The sequence below is a fragment of the Cnephaeus nilssonii genome (genome assembly GCF_951640355.1).
Source record: "Cnephaeus nilssonii genome assembly, chromosome: 4".
In the NCBI taxonomy this organism is placed as follows: Eukaryota; Metazoa; Chordata; class Mammalia; order Chiroptera; family Vespertilionidae; genus Cnephaeus; species Cnephaeus nilssonii.
This window is the reverse complement of record NC_137075.1, coordinates 88,256,752-88,271,411: the sequence shown is the minus strand read 5'-3', so window position 1 is coordinate 88,271,411 and position 14,660 is coordinate 88,256,752. Positions and strand designations below refer to the sequence as shown.

Here is a 14,660-nt window from a genome sequence, read left to right as displayed (position 1 = left end):
AACGTTTTGGGTTTTAAGAAGCAATTTCATGAGGAATATATTCTTCACTCCTTGGATGCAGCCTACATAACTCAAAACTTCCATGCCTCATTAATACCACTGTCCCTGCTAGAAATGCCTTCCCCGCGTCTCTGTACATTCAATCCCACTCTCCAAGGCCTTGCCCCGCTCCCCCAGCCCTGAGTGATGCCTTCTTTCTCTGAACTCCTGGACCACTCATTGTATATTCATTTGTTGATGATCTTTTACTTTTTTCCAAGTAAATGTTGATGATCTTTTCAACTGATACAAAGCCAGCTTTTATTAGAGAAATTAAAGTTACTATTTTTCCAGTGACAAAAGCAGCATCAAATCCTTTTTATGAAAGTTTCCATATCTATATATAAATTTGTATTTGGGACCCCCAAGCAAAATTATAGAAAAAGATCCCCCTTTACATTTACCATTTGAAATAATGCCATGCAAAACAAGGACTGCCTGGATAGTTTCTAGTCCTAAAGTCCAGACATTAACTACTTTAATACAGTCTAGGAATCGAGAAGATCTAACAGATGTCTATGGATATGCATCTTAGGATCAAATCAACTTCCTTAGATGATTTAAGGCCTTCTAACTTCCAAAAAATTTTGAAATGTAAGCCTATTGCTCTAAGTGTGAACAAGATTGACTTAAGATTCCTAATGTATAAAACAAGTGTCTAATAGACAAGACGAGCTGATGGAGCAAGATTAACCATCGAAATTCAATAGTAAGAGTGTGAAAGAAAGCAAAACAAAACAAAAAATAAAGAAACTTCAAAAGGTCCATGAATTTGGATTGGGGGGACAGGGGAAATGGGAGAGGGGGATATTACACTTTATTTCACTAATTTTTACTAGAAATTTAACATCTCTCAATTATTAATACAGGCAACAAAGCAAAGCACTATTAGAATGATCCGAAATTAGATTTTTATACCATTTTACAGTTGATGCCAGTATATTAAAACATCATTTACATTTATCACTACTTCTAAGTTGTGTTAGTTATTAAACTTGCCACTAGATTGCCTGTGATCATAGTCTTCCTCATCTGGTGTGATGAGGCTGGACAATGACTTAGCATCTCTCCTCCAAGCTACCAAATGGTAACATCACACATTGGTAGTCCAGACATGTATGAAGGTCCCAGTATTCCCCACTTCTAAGTGTTAATCAAAGACCACACCACAGTGTAATGATCTTACACAAACTAAGCAAAAACAGTCTTCATGCTGCTGTCTTTAGAAAATAAAACTTAACTTCCCCATGTTTTAAATGAATAATTATTTAATGTATAAGAAAGCACAAAAGAAGAAAAAAAGTAAATAATGTATAAGAAAACACAATTTACTGTATCACAAGTTATTTTTTAAAATAATTTGATAACTGCATTTCAATGTAATTGGTATTTTTTAATGACATGTACTTAATTTTAAGTACTTCAAAATATTCTGACAAGGGACCCACAACATTAAAAAGGTTAAGAATATCTGATATAATGTGATCTAAATCATACATTTGTTTGTTCATTCATTCATTCAGTCAGTCAGTCAGTCAGCAAGTATTTATTGAATACCTACTATAATACTAGGTTGAACTATTTGAAATAGTCAATATTTGACTGTTTTTGACCTACCAAAATGGCAATTTCATGAGGTTCAAACTAATACATACCTGTCAGGCCCAACCTCTAAGCCCACTAAGCAGGAAAATATTTATGGAGTAAAACAAGGATCTTGAAATTAGAAATGCGTGGAGAAGAAGTTAAAATTTTATGAAATGAGTAAGTGGGAGCATACAGAAAGCAAGAAGTCATAGGAGGCAAATGGCCAGAGGGAATTGTCCATTTAATTATCCTGAATGAGAATGACCCAAATATAATGTCAAATCTCTATTATTTCCTACAACCTAACAGTGACGAGAAGCCTTTCCTCAAAGCTTTACTAATGCTTCAATCATTTTCTCAAGTTATAACATTAAATAATGAAACCTTCCACTTTATAATAAGAAGTCCACTTTAAGTTCAATATTAAAGCAAGTAAGAATAGTATCTTATATGTGTACGGCACTTCACAATTTACAAAGTAATTTCATACACATTATTCTATTTGATCCTAAACACACTCCTACAAAATAGCCTGGGAGATATTATCCCCATTTTCCAGGTGATACAGCACATATCCAAGGGGACCTGCAGAAAATCTTAAAAACTAATCTTAACTGTAAGCCAGCTTTTCTCTTTGTTCTCTGTTCAAGTAATAAGGTTGAAGGAGGCAGCATAGCAAAGTGCTGCAAAATTTAGTAAAACTAGGTCTGAATCTCAATCCATCACTTACTCGCTACACATCCCTGAGAAAGTCCTTTGGTATTTGAGAGGACAAATTTAATCAAGTGGGAATAATAGCATCTTCAGATTAAATGAAATACACTAGTTAAAGCCCATACCATCATCTATAGCAGCTGCTCTTACCACTAGCACTTACATTTTTATTATTTTGAGTCCCTTACATAAAAGTACTCAGGAAAGCACTGTTGTTCAATAGACCCAGCAAAGGCTATAGCATTCTAATGTAAGGCCCCACAATGACTCTGGTAAGTCACCTGACCTCTATTATCATTCCATCATTGTAAAGATTTTTGAGAAAGGAACATAACCAATATCACAGTGTTTGGAGACATACTTTTCTTCACTATCTAAGCATTTCAAAATCTCCTATGTTAGAAGCTACTAAGAGCTACTACCTGGAACACCTAGAGCCAGTGTTCGGTCACTCACAGAGCCTTATATCTCATGTCAGATAAGGACGAAATAATAAGATCATGGGTAGAAGCTAAAACCAGAATCAGGCAATACCACAGGAAGGATATTGGGGAGAAGAATGTGTATAAGTAAACGAGAACTATTTTCCCAACCTAGAGGCAAAGGTTCAAAAGCAGGCTGGCTATTACTTACTCTTGGCTTACCACCTCCTCATCCTCTGAGGATGATGCTGTTTCCTCCAGGTCCCGGGCCATCACGATTGGCATTTCCTTTAGGGTTTGTCATGCAGTCAGCAGACGGGGGCCTCAGAGACCTTTCTTTGCAGAGTCACTGGATCAAACAATTTGGGTGGCACAGATACCTGTAGGAAAGCCACATGATCTGAAACAACGATGTAAGGTCTATTTGTTCATGAATGCTGATGATCTTCCAAGCAATGAAAATGAATCTTTACCTCACTGGTGCCCAACCTCTAGGTGCTTACCTTCTATCACAGTGCCTCACATATGCCCCCCAAATCAAGTTTTTTTGCCCAAACATACTGTCTGTCCACTGTGTATCTAAAGAACTGTTACTAAGTTTGATTTTTCATTTATATACAGTATCTAACATACACCAAAAGGACAGACTTACCTAACTTTTAGGGAAGTCTGAGATAGGAGGATGATTGCCTGAAACATATATTCCTTGCTGTTAAAACCTGACCTGGGTTAAAAGTAAAAAATCAAGATTTAAAATACTTGTAAATATTTATTTGGCCTCTGTGACAAACACACAGATAAAATGCCGTCAGGTTTTCACTAAAATTCAACTACTGAACCAAAAGATGAATAATATTCTCCTGAATCGAGGTCATAAATAACTGGGGGGGGGGGGGAGAAAATGTCCTTCCGAACACTCAAAAACTACTGTCCCTTGCTAAAAATCACAAACTATGAATTGAATCTCAAAAAGACATTAAAATTAGGATGTTTTCCATTTCTAACTTAAAATCTGTCCATGGGGACAAAAGTATATGTTTGTTGTGTTTGCGTAAGGAATAGAAAATAGATCAAGACAATGAAAATATTTCAATGATCAGGATCCCACAATTCAGAGATAACCACTTGATGTAAATCTCTCTACACCTCATTTTGCTATGCATTCCTAGATACGGTCAGATTATAAACGGAACCAAAAATGCCGGCCCCGATCATGATCCCTACAGATCTTCGGCGGAATGGGCAATAGCAAACAACTTCCAAAGGCGTTCTTCCGAGGATTCCCAATAGGATTTCTCCATCTTTCCCAAATGTTGGCATGTCCTTCCCATTAAGGCTGCCTGCAGAGCGGGGGGAGACCGGGCAGGACACTCGCCGTAAGACTAAGGACACTCGCCCAAGGAGCGCCCTCGCTCTACAGGGATCAGCCCCTCAGCCCGACCCCCCCGCCTCACCCCAATTCCGGGCAGGTCCGCAGATGCGCCCCACGGGAAGGACGCCGGCAACTCCGCCGCAGCGACTCAGCCCAGCGCGCCCGGAAACCCACAGCAGCCCCCGGACTCCGAGCGGGAAATGCAGCGGACCGCGCCCGCCCAGACCCGGGAGCGCACCGCCCTCGGGTAGGGGAGCGCGCCGGCGCAGGCGTTTACCTGTCTCATCTTCCCATGGCTCGGGGCGGGCCGGCGGGGAGCGCGCTCGGCGCCTACCTCCCTCCTCCTTCCCCAGCCCGGCTCACGGCGGCCGCGGACGGCTGCTTCCCCGGTTACTACAACAACCAACAAGCAACCGCCCGCTCGGGGCCACTGCGCAGGCGCCCGCCACCCGGCGCCCACAACGCTCGGCTTCGGGCGCCGGCGAATGTCGTCACCCCCGCGCAGCGCGGGCTCGGAGACCACGCTCAGCCGGGGAACCTTGACTTCTTTTCCCCAATTTCCCCTCCGCCCCTAACGGGTTGAATCCGAGACCGGAGTTCTTCCGCCACACAGGCGGGTTCCCCGTGCGAGCGGCGCACCCCTGCTGACACTTGGGCAGTGGCTACCGCTGATTGGCAGTAAAGGGGTTCACGCCCCATCTCCTGCCTGAGCAGAACCGAAACAGCCAATCAGAGCGAGGAATGACAGAAATGGCCCAATCCTGGAGCCGGGTGAGGGCGGGGGCGGGGACAAATGCTTCGGGTGGACTCCAGGCTGGAGCTTTTTTGGGGTTGCATCTTTGCTGCTGCTGCTGGCTGGGGTCCGGTCGCCAGGTGAGAATATTCCTTGAGATAGTATTTTTTTTTTTTAAATCTCCAATTCGCATGTTTAGAAACCTAGGCTGTAAAATGTAAGTGATTTGCCCAGGGTCACACAGCTACTAAATGGTAGGGCCAGGATAGGAACGCCTCTCTTCTGACTCAGGTTTTAACACCACACCTGCCTGAGCAAAATCTGAGAATCTGTGTTGGATACTCTAGGCCCTCAAGCTTTAGGGGAAATGGGTCGAGGGAGTGGGAGAGCAGCTCAGAAGAATGCTCAGGCTCTGCCCTCATCAGCTAACTGTTGGAATTTCTAAGAGCTTCTGTGAAATGAAAGGCATAAGTTGTCAAAAAGAGGGGGCCATCCATGCAGCTTTTCTGACCCTTGGAAGGGTCTCCTATTGAGGGAGGGTAAGAAAATAGGAAGGAGGATGGGGGTGGGCTGGGGGTCGGGGAATCTTGGCCCAGGCTGTAACTGCTTGCGATATCCCTAGAACCATATTCTCTCTAGACTTGGACAAAGCCCACTGTGTGATCCACCTTTCCCTGGGATTCCTCCACTCACCCTTCCTCCTCTCTAGTCTTTTGTTTCTCGGTGCTTCACACTGTCTTGAGCCATGGCTGACTTGAATATCTGTTTCATCTGGGTAGTGTAGGACCATACTGAAACTTTTACTGCCAGAGTGACAAAGGAAGCCTGATAGTTTGTCACCACTTCAAGCCCAAGAAGTTAACCTGACAGCAGATAAACCGTGGGCCAAAAAACCATAATGAAGGTGGGAAGAAATCATTCCATTATTAAATTCTTTATCGACATGGGTTTTATTTAAGTCAAGCTCATTAGAATCAATGCTCAGCAAAGGTTAATCTAAGCTTTTTTTAAAAAGTACATAATCTAATGTTATTTTTCTATACAACTTCAAGACACAAGTGGGGATGGTATGCTTGTCTTCCTGAAGAATGGAAACTTCGTCAAAATATTCTCAAACAGTTGAGGCAGTATTGCAATGTAGAGTCCAACAGACCATGCTTCGTATCTCAGCTTGGCCATATATTAGCGGTAAAACCTCAAGCAAATCACTCAACCTCTCTGTACCAACCCTCACCTGTAAAATGGAAATATTAATAATGTCTACAATATATGTTAAGGGCTTGTCACAGTGCATGGCACACACAAGTGCCCAGTAACTTAGCTACTATAATTTCTCCTGCAACCCAATGCCGACATTGCTATTTCCTTCTTCATGTAATTTCTTACTAGTTCTCAAGTCACAGCAGTTTATTTTTAACTTTTAGGTTGTTCTTCTCGTTTATGGTATACCTCAGAACCAGATTAGAGAAAACCTGAGGATGTAAATATTGCCCCCACTATTGGTTCCACTGAAATGTGTAAAGCTTCTATGCGCTTGGAAGGATCTGTCATCAATAGCCAGGCAGGTATCTGTTAGATTTATAATTACCTTTTAGCCACTTGCATTGTGAAGGAATGACATGAAAAACCAGCCCAGAAGGAAAGCTAGAAGAGGACTGATTGAGCCAAGAGAAAAGTGTTCTGAGGTAGGGTAATATTTTAGAGAAATTACTCAAGTCGAAGATAACTACTGTGCCATGTATTGGAAAGTATACTGTTGATTCATCACTATTAGTGTGACTAAATATTGAGACCAATTTCTGTAAGCCTTATACATAAATACACTTTGTTACTTTATAGTAATATTTGTACACCTCCTCTTCTGCTCCCTTTTTTTTTTTTTTAATCTCCAGTTTTTCCGCTGGGTTTGTCATTTCTGCCTACTGCATTATTTAGCCTTTTTCACTCTGGGTAAAGGTCAGCACATTTTGGTTTAGGGAAAATATTCAAAGGCAGTGTGCTAATTCCATGAAGGTAAGAGTAGTATATTAAGGTGATTAATATACGAGGGAGGATGAGCATAGGGGGCTTGCAGAGGAATTTATGACGTGATCAGTAAGTGACCAAATAAGCTTAGTACAGCCCTCATGAGAGGGACCCTGGGGTGAGAGAGCTCATGGTTATAGCAGATGAACCATCTGTTGTCTCACATCCTTTGCCTTTGTTTCCAGGGCAAGAAGCCCTCTCAGATTTGAGGGGAGCCATGAGCCGTTTCCTGAATGTGTTACGAAGCTGGTTGGTGATGGTGTCCATCATAGCCATGGGGAACACGCTTCAGAGCTTCCGAGACCACACCTTTCTCTATGAAAAGCTCTACACCGGCAAGCCAGACCTGGGTAAGAAGCCAAAGAACCGCATCTTTTGCACATTGTGATTCCCAGACTAGGCTACACATCAGAATAACTTACTAGGAGACTTACAAACAAACAAAGCGCAGGTGCCATGTCCCTCTCCAAACCTGTTCACTGAAACTTTCACCCCCTGGGTGGAGTCCAGGAATCTCTTTTTTAATAACTACCTAGTTGATTCTGATGCTGCCTATATACTAGTAGCCTTTAATAATCACTGGAGTAATAAACTTTGTGAATAGCACTTGGCCCATTTTCCCCCTCAAAGCTTCTCTGAATACCTTTTCATTCATTTTACATGGCCCGAGGCAATCTGTCAAAAAGCATTACAAGGGCATCCTGGTCACTGTGGCTCAGTTGGCTGGGCATCGTCCCATGCACCAAAGGATTGCTGGTTCGATTCCGAGTCAGGGCACATGCCTGGGTTGCAGGCTCATCCCTGGTAGGGGGCATGCAAGAGGCAAATGAGGAAATAGAGTTACTTGGTGACTCTGTGGTGCCCCACTAGGAAGCCATAAAGAAGTTCTGCATGTTATCTCAGCGGTCTTCAGAAATCACATCATGGCACACACGTGGTTACATTCCATGTTGCAGATAGAGAGTTAGTAATCCGAGGTTTTCCCCAACTGTGACATAGTCCCTGAGAAGACAGCCCAAACCCGTCCAGGTTTGTCTCCAAAATGCAACTTCAGAAGGCCCGGTTTCCAGAGCCTCTTTGCTGAGAGTGTTTTCACATTGCAGCGTGCCTTTCCTTGCACTGATGTGTGGGATAGTTGGAGCTGCGGCACGGTTTCACAGCAGCTGACAATTCTCTGTCACATTTATAGCTAACCCAGATTCAGGCTCTGACCTAGCTCATTGTTCTGCAACATCTGGGTATAAAATGAACCTAATTAGGCTAAGGCTCATTTTGAACAAAGCTCAAATCTACTAGGAGTAAAGAATCTGGAAAAGGGGGCAAAACAATTCAACTTTTTCACCCTCAAATGCTGCCTTCTGATGGTCTAGGCATCCTGTATAGCAGGCATCCTCAGACTACAGCCCGCGGGCCACATGCGAGTGTTTTTGACGTTTTGTTTTTTTTTTTTACTTCAAATTAAGGTATGTGCAGTGTGCATAGGAATTTGTTCATAGTTTTTTTTAAACTATAGTCCGGCCCTCCAACGGTCTGAGGGACAGTGAACTGGCCCCCTGTTTAAAAAGTTGAGGACCACTGCTGTATAGATTTACAGGATTTTTGAGGTTATCTGTTCTAGCCCTTTGAAGTTGAGACAGAGAAGCACATGGGTCATGTGACTTGCTGAAGGGCATAGAGCTGAGCAAGAGCATGTGTGTGTGTGTGTGTGTGTGTGTGTGTGTGTGCGCGCGCGCGCGTGCATCTGCACATGCATGTGTCCATCTGTCTGTCTCCAGCCCAGAAGTGGAGACTGCCTCCTCCTCATGATCGGGGGCTGTCTTGTACTGTGCTGATCATATCAGTACTGTGGTAGAATTTCACCTGATGCCTAATCTGGTTAAGGTTGGTGAAATATCTCCCTTTCGTAGCTCACTAATTCCTCAGTCTTTTATCAGAAAAGCTGTCAAGGTGTTTATAAAGAATGTAGCCCACTGGGGCTAACTGCTAGGTATTTGGTTGGCATATGGAATTTTTGTTCACCTTACTACTTACCATCCAAAGGTCTTCGGGGCTGTGAAATTGGTATCACTGTCTGGTTTTCCAAAGCCTGGAAAATCCTAAAAGCCCGAGTAAACATGAATAAACCCTTCAGTTTTCAGTCTTGTCCCTTGAAATTTCTCTTGCTTAATAGATCAGCAAAGAAGTGTCTTTGCTGTCACTGTTTTGGCATTCCAACCACTGAATGCCTTAGATCAATGGCTGTGCATTATAATCACCGAGGGAGGGGGTTTTAGAAACCACTTTGCCCAAGGCCCACCTCCAGAGAGTATGATTTCATTGGTCTGGTACCCAGGTCTGGGGAATTGTATAAAACTTTTTCAGTTGATTCTAATAAATATCCAGGGTCCAGAACCACTGTTGGGGTGGAATATGATCCATACTTTCAGGACGAGATATTTAATACAGCAGTGTCAGAACAAAGCCACCAAGAGCAGGGTGGCCTTGGCAAACACTAGGGAAACAGTGCTTTGTCCCCCTGTCATGTATCCAGGAATCCAGCCTGGTTTGGGCTTTGTTCAAATAATACAGATCTGGATTCAGAGAAGTCCTAAGGACTTAGGTCTCTGAAAAACCAGATGTAGCCATCTAAGTAGGCGCCATTATTTCTGAGTTCTCTCCTACACCAGCCTTAAAAGTCTGCTGACCTCCCAGGCATCTTGTATTGCCAGACCACTCTGCAGCATTCCCCCAAACCTGTCCTGATTCAGACTCACTGGGCTTCACCAACACCAGACTGGTTTCTAGGGCAGAGGTATAAACTACTACATTGTTGGATTTCCACTCTTGGAAGTCCCTGCCCAGCTGTAGATATTGGAAGAGGAGCTGAGCAGTTCTCATTCTGGAATTCCTTCCATTCCTTCTAGTGCCCAGGTGCGGCACCAGAGCCTCCACTCTGCCCAGCCAATGGGAGCTCAGCTCAGCTCCCTGCCTCCCATGAGCTACCAGTGAAGTAGGAAGAGTTTGGAAGGCATCCTAACCTTCTTCTCAACACTCTTGCTTTTTTCTGCTACACAGTGAATGGCCTCCAAGCTCGGACCTTTGGGATCTGGACGCTGCTCTCATCAGTGATCCGTTGCCTCTGTGCCATTGACATCCACAACAAGACGTATGTAAGGGAAGGAAGAGCGTTAGCATCCTTTTGTTCGAACTCGGGTGCTACACATACCCACTGTGGTCCTCCCCTTGGAGACCTGTTAATTTTGATACGTTCGCCTAGAATGTGGACGATAATAAATGGTTAATAGGTTCCGTTCCTTCCAGGCCTAGAAAACATAGAAGGCCTAACAGGTCTTTAAGGTTTGAAAATTCTTTTGAACTGACATAGCTAAATTGGCCGTGCCATGATCAAGTGGCTTGCATCAAAGCCCTTACTTCTTAACTGAAGAATCAGCCTTTCTTCTACTAAAGTACAGTAGTGTGGTCTTTTTCGAGCAGCCGCCCACACATACCTTATTCTCACAGGCCTCCTTGAGCAGGATTGCACAGAACTCACAGTCCATGGAAAAAAGGAACCCACAAGCAAACTGCTGTATGCTTTTGCAGAGGAGGGTGGAAGAGAAGGCAGGACTCCTCTGTGTTCTGCCTCGTGAGGTACTCGGATAGGCTAGTGTGGTGGAACAATTGCAGACAATCCTAGCCTCTGGTCTAGAGTGCTGTAGCCAGTGCTGGCCACTGGAGGGGGCTCGAGCCTTGTTCCCACCAACAGTCACCACCACATGAAGGTGGAAAAGTTTGCTCAGGTCCGTGGGTGAGGCACCAAAACTCCAACTTGACACTGAAATCTTTTTCTCTCTGATCCAGACCCTCAGCCTCTGGGGAAGGGAGGAGGGAATGGTATTTATCTTATTTTGCCTGGAGCTTTCATCTATGTGACCTTGGCTAAGTCTCCTCCTTGCAGCTGGGGAGGTAGTGATTTTCATTCCTGAGTTTGCAGATCTACATATTAGACACCCAGTTAATTTAATCTGAGGGAGACTGGCACCAGTGGGATTTGAAGCAGGGCTCTTAGCCCTGCGATCTCACCAACTCAATTTTTAACTTTTTTTTTTTTTTAACTTGAAACTGTGGTTTACTCGTTCTAGATTTGCATGTATTTTTGGAAACAGTGTAGTTTAGTGGAAACAGCCTGGGGCCTGAAGAATGAAAACCAGAAAATGAGCTCTGGTCTCAGTTCTATTAGTAACTAGCTTTGTAGCAGCGAGTTCATCATGTACCTTCTCTGCATCTCGCTCTCTTCGCGTATAAAACGAGACTTAGTATTTCTCTTCTACCTCTCAGGGTGACTGGGAGGGAGTGAAGGTTGAATAATCATTTTAAAAGACCTTCACCATGAAGAATTGCTGACAGGTATAAGGGGTAACACCTTTTGCTTGCAGTGCTTTTGGAATGAGCATAAACACCTCAGACTTATCTTCATCTCTATTACCCATCCATCCCCCCTTCTCCCAATCAGGACAGCTGCAGATGCCGGCCTGTGCTTCCAGCCTTTTGTTCTCCTGGGACTTCTGTCTGTGTGCTTCTGATGGGCACTCCGATTCTCTTCCCTCCCTCACTGGACACTCCAAGTCCACTCCTATGTGTACATGTTTACTGAATGTATTAAGACATGCACAGGGAGGATAAACATCACATTTAAGATATTGGTTCCTTCTGGGGAGAGGGGAGGCAGGAGAGTGGGATCAGATGGGGAAAGGGTACACAGGATGCTTTAACTGATAACTAGTGTTTTATTTCTTTTTTTTTTTTAAAGTATCTGAGGCAAAAAAAAAAATGTCAAAATGCTCAGTTGATGGAGCAGGGTACTGGCTGATTAGGGGCTGTAGTATCTTATCTATAGCTTTTCGTATGTTTAGAGGTTTCATAATTTTAAAAATTTCATAGTTAAAAAAGGTATCAGCAATCCAGATGGTGGATCATCCTGTAACCTATCTCTCCCCCAGCTTTTGGCCAAAGCTGCGGAACAAGTTCTCTTCCCATGAGATGGTCACCGGGTCCTCCATCTGACCATTTTCCCAAGCTGAGACAAAACAACCAGCCCACATGAGAAGAGCACCCAAAAGCCCCCCCCCCCCCCCCCGAGGTCCTTGCTGCTCATCCCCCATTCAGGCCCTTCGTTCTGTGGCTTCCACCATTATGAGCACAGCCCCTGGCCAAACACAGGCCAGGTGAGCTGGGATGACAGAGTCGAGCCCGTTTGAGGAAGTGGAATAGGGAAGCATGGCTGACCCAGAATTGCCTCCCCTGCCTGGGCTTGCTAGAATGCAGACCCTGCTTTGCTGTAGCTGGCATACCGCCTTGCTAGAACTTGGAGATCCACTCTGGATGCTGGACCATTCTCTCTGCTTAGCAGTTAAAACCTTCCGTTTTCCCTCGTAGAGAATGGATGTGAGCAAGCAAGCCAGGTCTTTCTCAGGACCAAGTCTCCTTTGCCTTTAGCCATAGTCCCTCCCTGGGTTTTCATTTGTGTGCAGCGGGCCTGGTCACCACTTTTCCTCTGCACGGAACAAGCAGTCCTTCAGTTTCTATTTCTGTCTGTACCTTCCTAGGCTCTACCACATCACGCTCTGGACCTTCGTCCTCGCCCTGGGGCACTTCCTCTCCGAGTTGTTTGTGTACGGGACCGCGGCTCCCACAGTCGGCGTCCTGGCACCCCTGATGGTGGCAAGTAAGCATGCAACCACCCTAGACTTCCCCCAGGACCTGTCCCAGCCCCGCAGACATACAAGGGGTATGAGAGAGCACTGTGCTTATGTCGGCCACTAATGTTCTCTCTGTATTTAAGGTTTCTCCATCCTGGGTATGCTAGTCGGGCTCCGGTACCTAGAAGTAGAACCCGTATCCAGACAGAAGAAGAGAAACTGAGGCCAACAGTACCACCTCCGAGACTTCGTCTTCCACCTTTGCTGTCTTCTTCCGTCATCCTCTCTGCGCTTTTAATTTCTTCTTTTCTGCTCCATCGCCATCCCCCTTTATCCACTTCTAGCCTTTTACATTTTCTTTGCTTTTGTTACATTTAAACTTTTTAAAGCTATTACATGCGTACAGAAAAGTATATAACATGTATGAAGATGTACGAATCATTTAACAGTGACTCCTCTGTACTTCCATCCAGATCCAAACATCGCCAGCACCTCAGCCCACTGTGCCCTTCCCACTCGCAGCCTCTCTGAGGATCGCTTTTCCAGCCTCCTGCTTTTTTCATTGTATTTCCATCCCTTGATTTGACTTGTGTGGTGGGAACAAGTGGACCGTGAAACTTAAAAGCTGCTGCCTCGCCCAGAGCAGCTGCCGCCAAGGGCTGCTTCAAGGGGTTGTCCACGCACGCTGGGCTCCTCTCTGCCGCCGGACCCAAGACTCCAAACCATCTGAGGGACGGGCAGTTCTCCTAAGAAGGGCTCCCCTGTGAGTGAGCATGGCTTATGTCCTTGTGTCTACGGATGGATTACAGTGGGAAGAGTCTGGGCTGTTTTTAGACCTTCTGGTCAGCTGTATTTGTGTAATGAATTTTGTAATAAACAGAAAAACCCTCTGCTCCGGTCAGTCCTTGTACTTTGACCTCCCTTAAGCCCTGGGCACTCCCGCCCTCCTCTGGGCCCTCACACAGAGAATCACACTTTCTACTAACCAAGTACACTGAGTGAGTAGGACAGCTCAAAACCCAGGCACACCAGGCTGCCTCCAGCTCCTTCAAGTCCGATCTTCCTCCCCTCCTGCCCCACCTTCAAGATTCTGAGTTCACAACGGAACAGTCAGGACCCTTTCTTGTTTTCTTCCTAAGGGAGAAACAGGTTGTTGAGAAAGCACGGGCAAAAGACAGAGCCAGGCAGCAGAGAAGAAACAGCTGCATGGCGAGGAAAGGAGAACACTGGCGCCCAAAGATAATGCCCTGGAGCGGACGGCATCCTCAAACAACCCCGAGGGCCCCACACTGGCTGGGCCCGCACACAGCAGGTAGACTCAAGGCCCATTCATTATTTCAACAAGTATTTCTTGAACACTTACTCGATGCAAGATACTTGGGGAAAGAGAAATGAATGACCTGGGCAAAGACTCCACTCCCTTGGTGGTCCTCACACGGTAGCCAAGGAAATAGACAACAAAAAACCCAACAAGTGAAAGAACAGCTTCAGACAGTGATAAGAATTCTAGAAAATAGATATTGTAACCAAGAAGGGGAGGAAGGTGCATAACTTACATCACCAGGAAGTAGGAGGTAAGATTTTAGTTGAGACTTGAATGCCCAGGTATCATGTGTCTTAAGATATATTACGGCCCTAGCCGGCTTTCTCAGTGGTTAGAGCACCATGGGTTCAATTCCAGTCAAGGGCACATACCTTGGTTGCGGGTTTGATCCCCGGCCCCAGTTGGGGCACATGGGGGAGGCAACCAATCAACGTGTCTCTCACAACAATATTTCTCTTTCTGTCTCTCCTTCCCTTCCACTCTCTCTTTAAAAGGGGGCGGGGGAGGGGTGGAATCAATGGAAAAATATCCTCGGGTGAGGATTAACAAAAAAAAAGGTCAGAAAGGAAGGGAGGCAGGAGACTTGGGATGACAGGAAGCTTGAAGTTGACACTTAATGCATTGGAAATTCTCTATCAATTAAGGCTAAGTGAAAGGAACAAAATCTACCTTAAACTAGCTTAAACAACAAAGATAACATTGGCTAACAAAACTGTAAAGTGAAGGGGATTATAAACTTCAGGAAGTCTGATCAGCTCCATTTCTC

At 44.8% G+C, this 14,660-nt stretch overlaps 2 protein-coding genes across 17 annotated transcripts in view; one reads left to right on the top strand and one right to left on the bottom strand.

Moving 5' to 3' along the window:
- TTLL5 (tubulin tyrosine ligase like 5) overlaps nucleotides 1-4,853 on the bottom strand; it is a 258,885-nt gene extending 254,032 nt beyond the window's left edge. For 4 of the 8 annotated variants that reach the window (XM_079769843.1, XM_079769844.1, XM_079769845.1 and 1 more), the window contains exons 1-2: nucleotides 4,412-4,853; nucleotides 2,974-3,142 (exon numbers count right to left, since the gene is read on the bottom strand). In XM_079769843.1, coding sequence (XP_079625969.1) covers nucleotides 2,974-3,047 — 74 coding nt within the window. In that variant the 5' untranslated portion in view covers nucleotides 3,048-3,142; nucleotides 4,412-4,853. Of the gene's footprint in view, nucleotides 1-2,973; nucleotides 3,143-4,216; nucleotides 4,354-4,411 lie in introns of those variants that run through there. The other 4 variants (XM_079769847.1, XM_079769836.1, XM_079769846.1 and 1 more) reach the window with 2 other exon arrangements.
- On the top strand, nucleotides 4,259-13,484 carry ERG28 (ergosterol biosynthesis 28 homolog). 9 transcript variants are annotated; one of them, XM_079769855.1, is made up of 7 exons: nucleotides 4,920-5,007; nucleotides 5,647-5,771; nucleotides 6,292-6,428; nucleotides 7,078-7,242; nucleotides 9,947-10,041; nucleotides 12,478-12,596; nucleotides 12,714-13,484. In XM_079769855.1, the coding sequence occupies exons 4-7, from the start codon at nucleotides 7,110-7,112 to the stop codon at nucleotides 12,946-12,948; spliced, it is 582 nt and encodes a 193-aa protein (XP_079625981.1). In that variant the 5' UTR covers nucleotides 4,920-5,007; nucleotides 5,647-5,771; nucleotides 6,292-6,428; nucleotides 7,078-7,109; the 3' UTR covers nucleotides 12,949-13,484. The 9 variants fall into 9 exon arrangements, with proteins under 9 accessions (XP_079625976.1, XP_079625980.1, XP_079625981.1 ...); XM_079769851.1 differs by having other exon boundaries at nucleotides 6,292-6,432; XM_079769852.1 differs by having other exon boundaries at nucleotides 4,977-5,007; nucleotides 5,652-5,771; nucleotides 6,292-6,432.
- The last annotated feature ends 1,176 nt before the right edge of the window (nucleotides 13,485-14,660 follow it).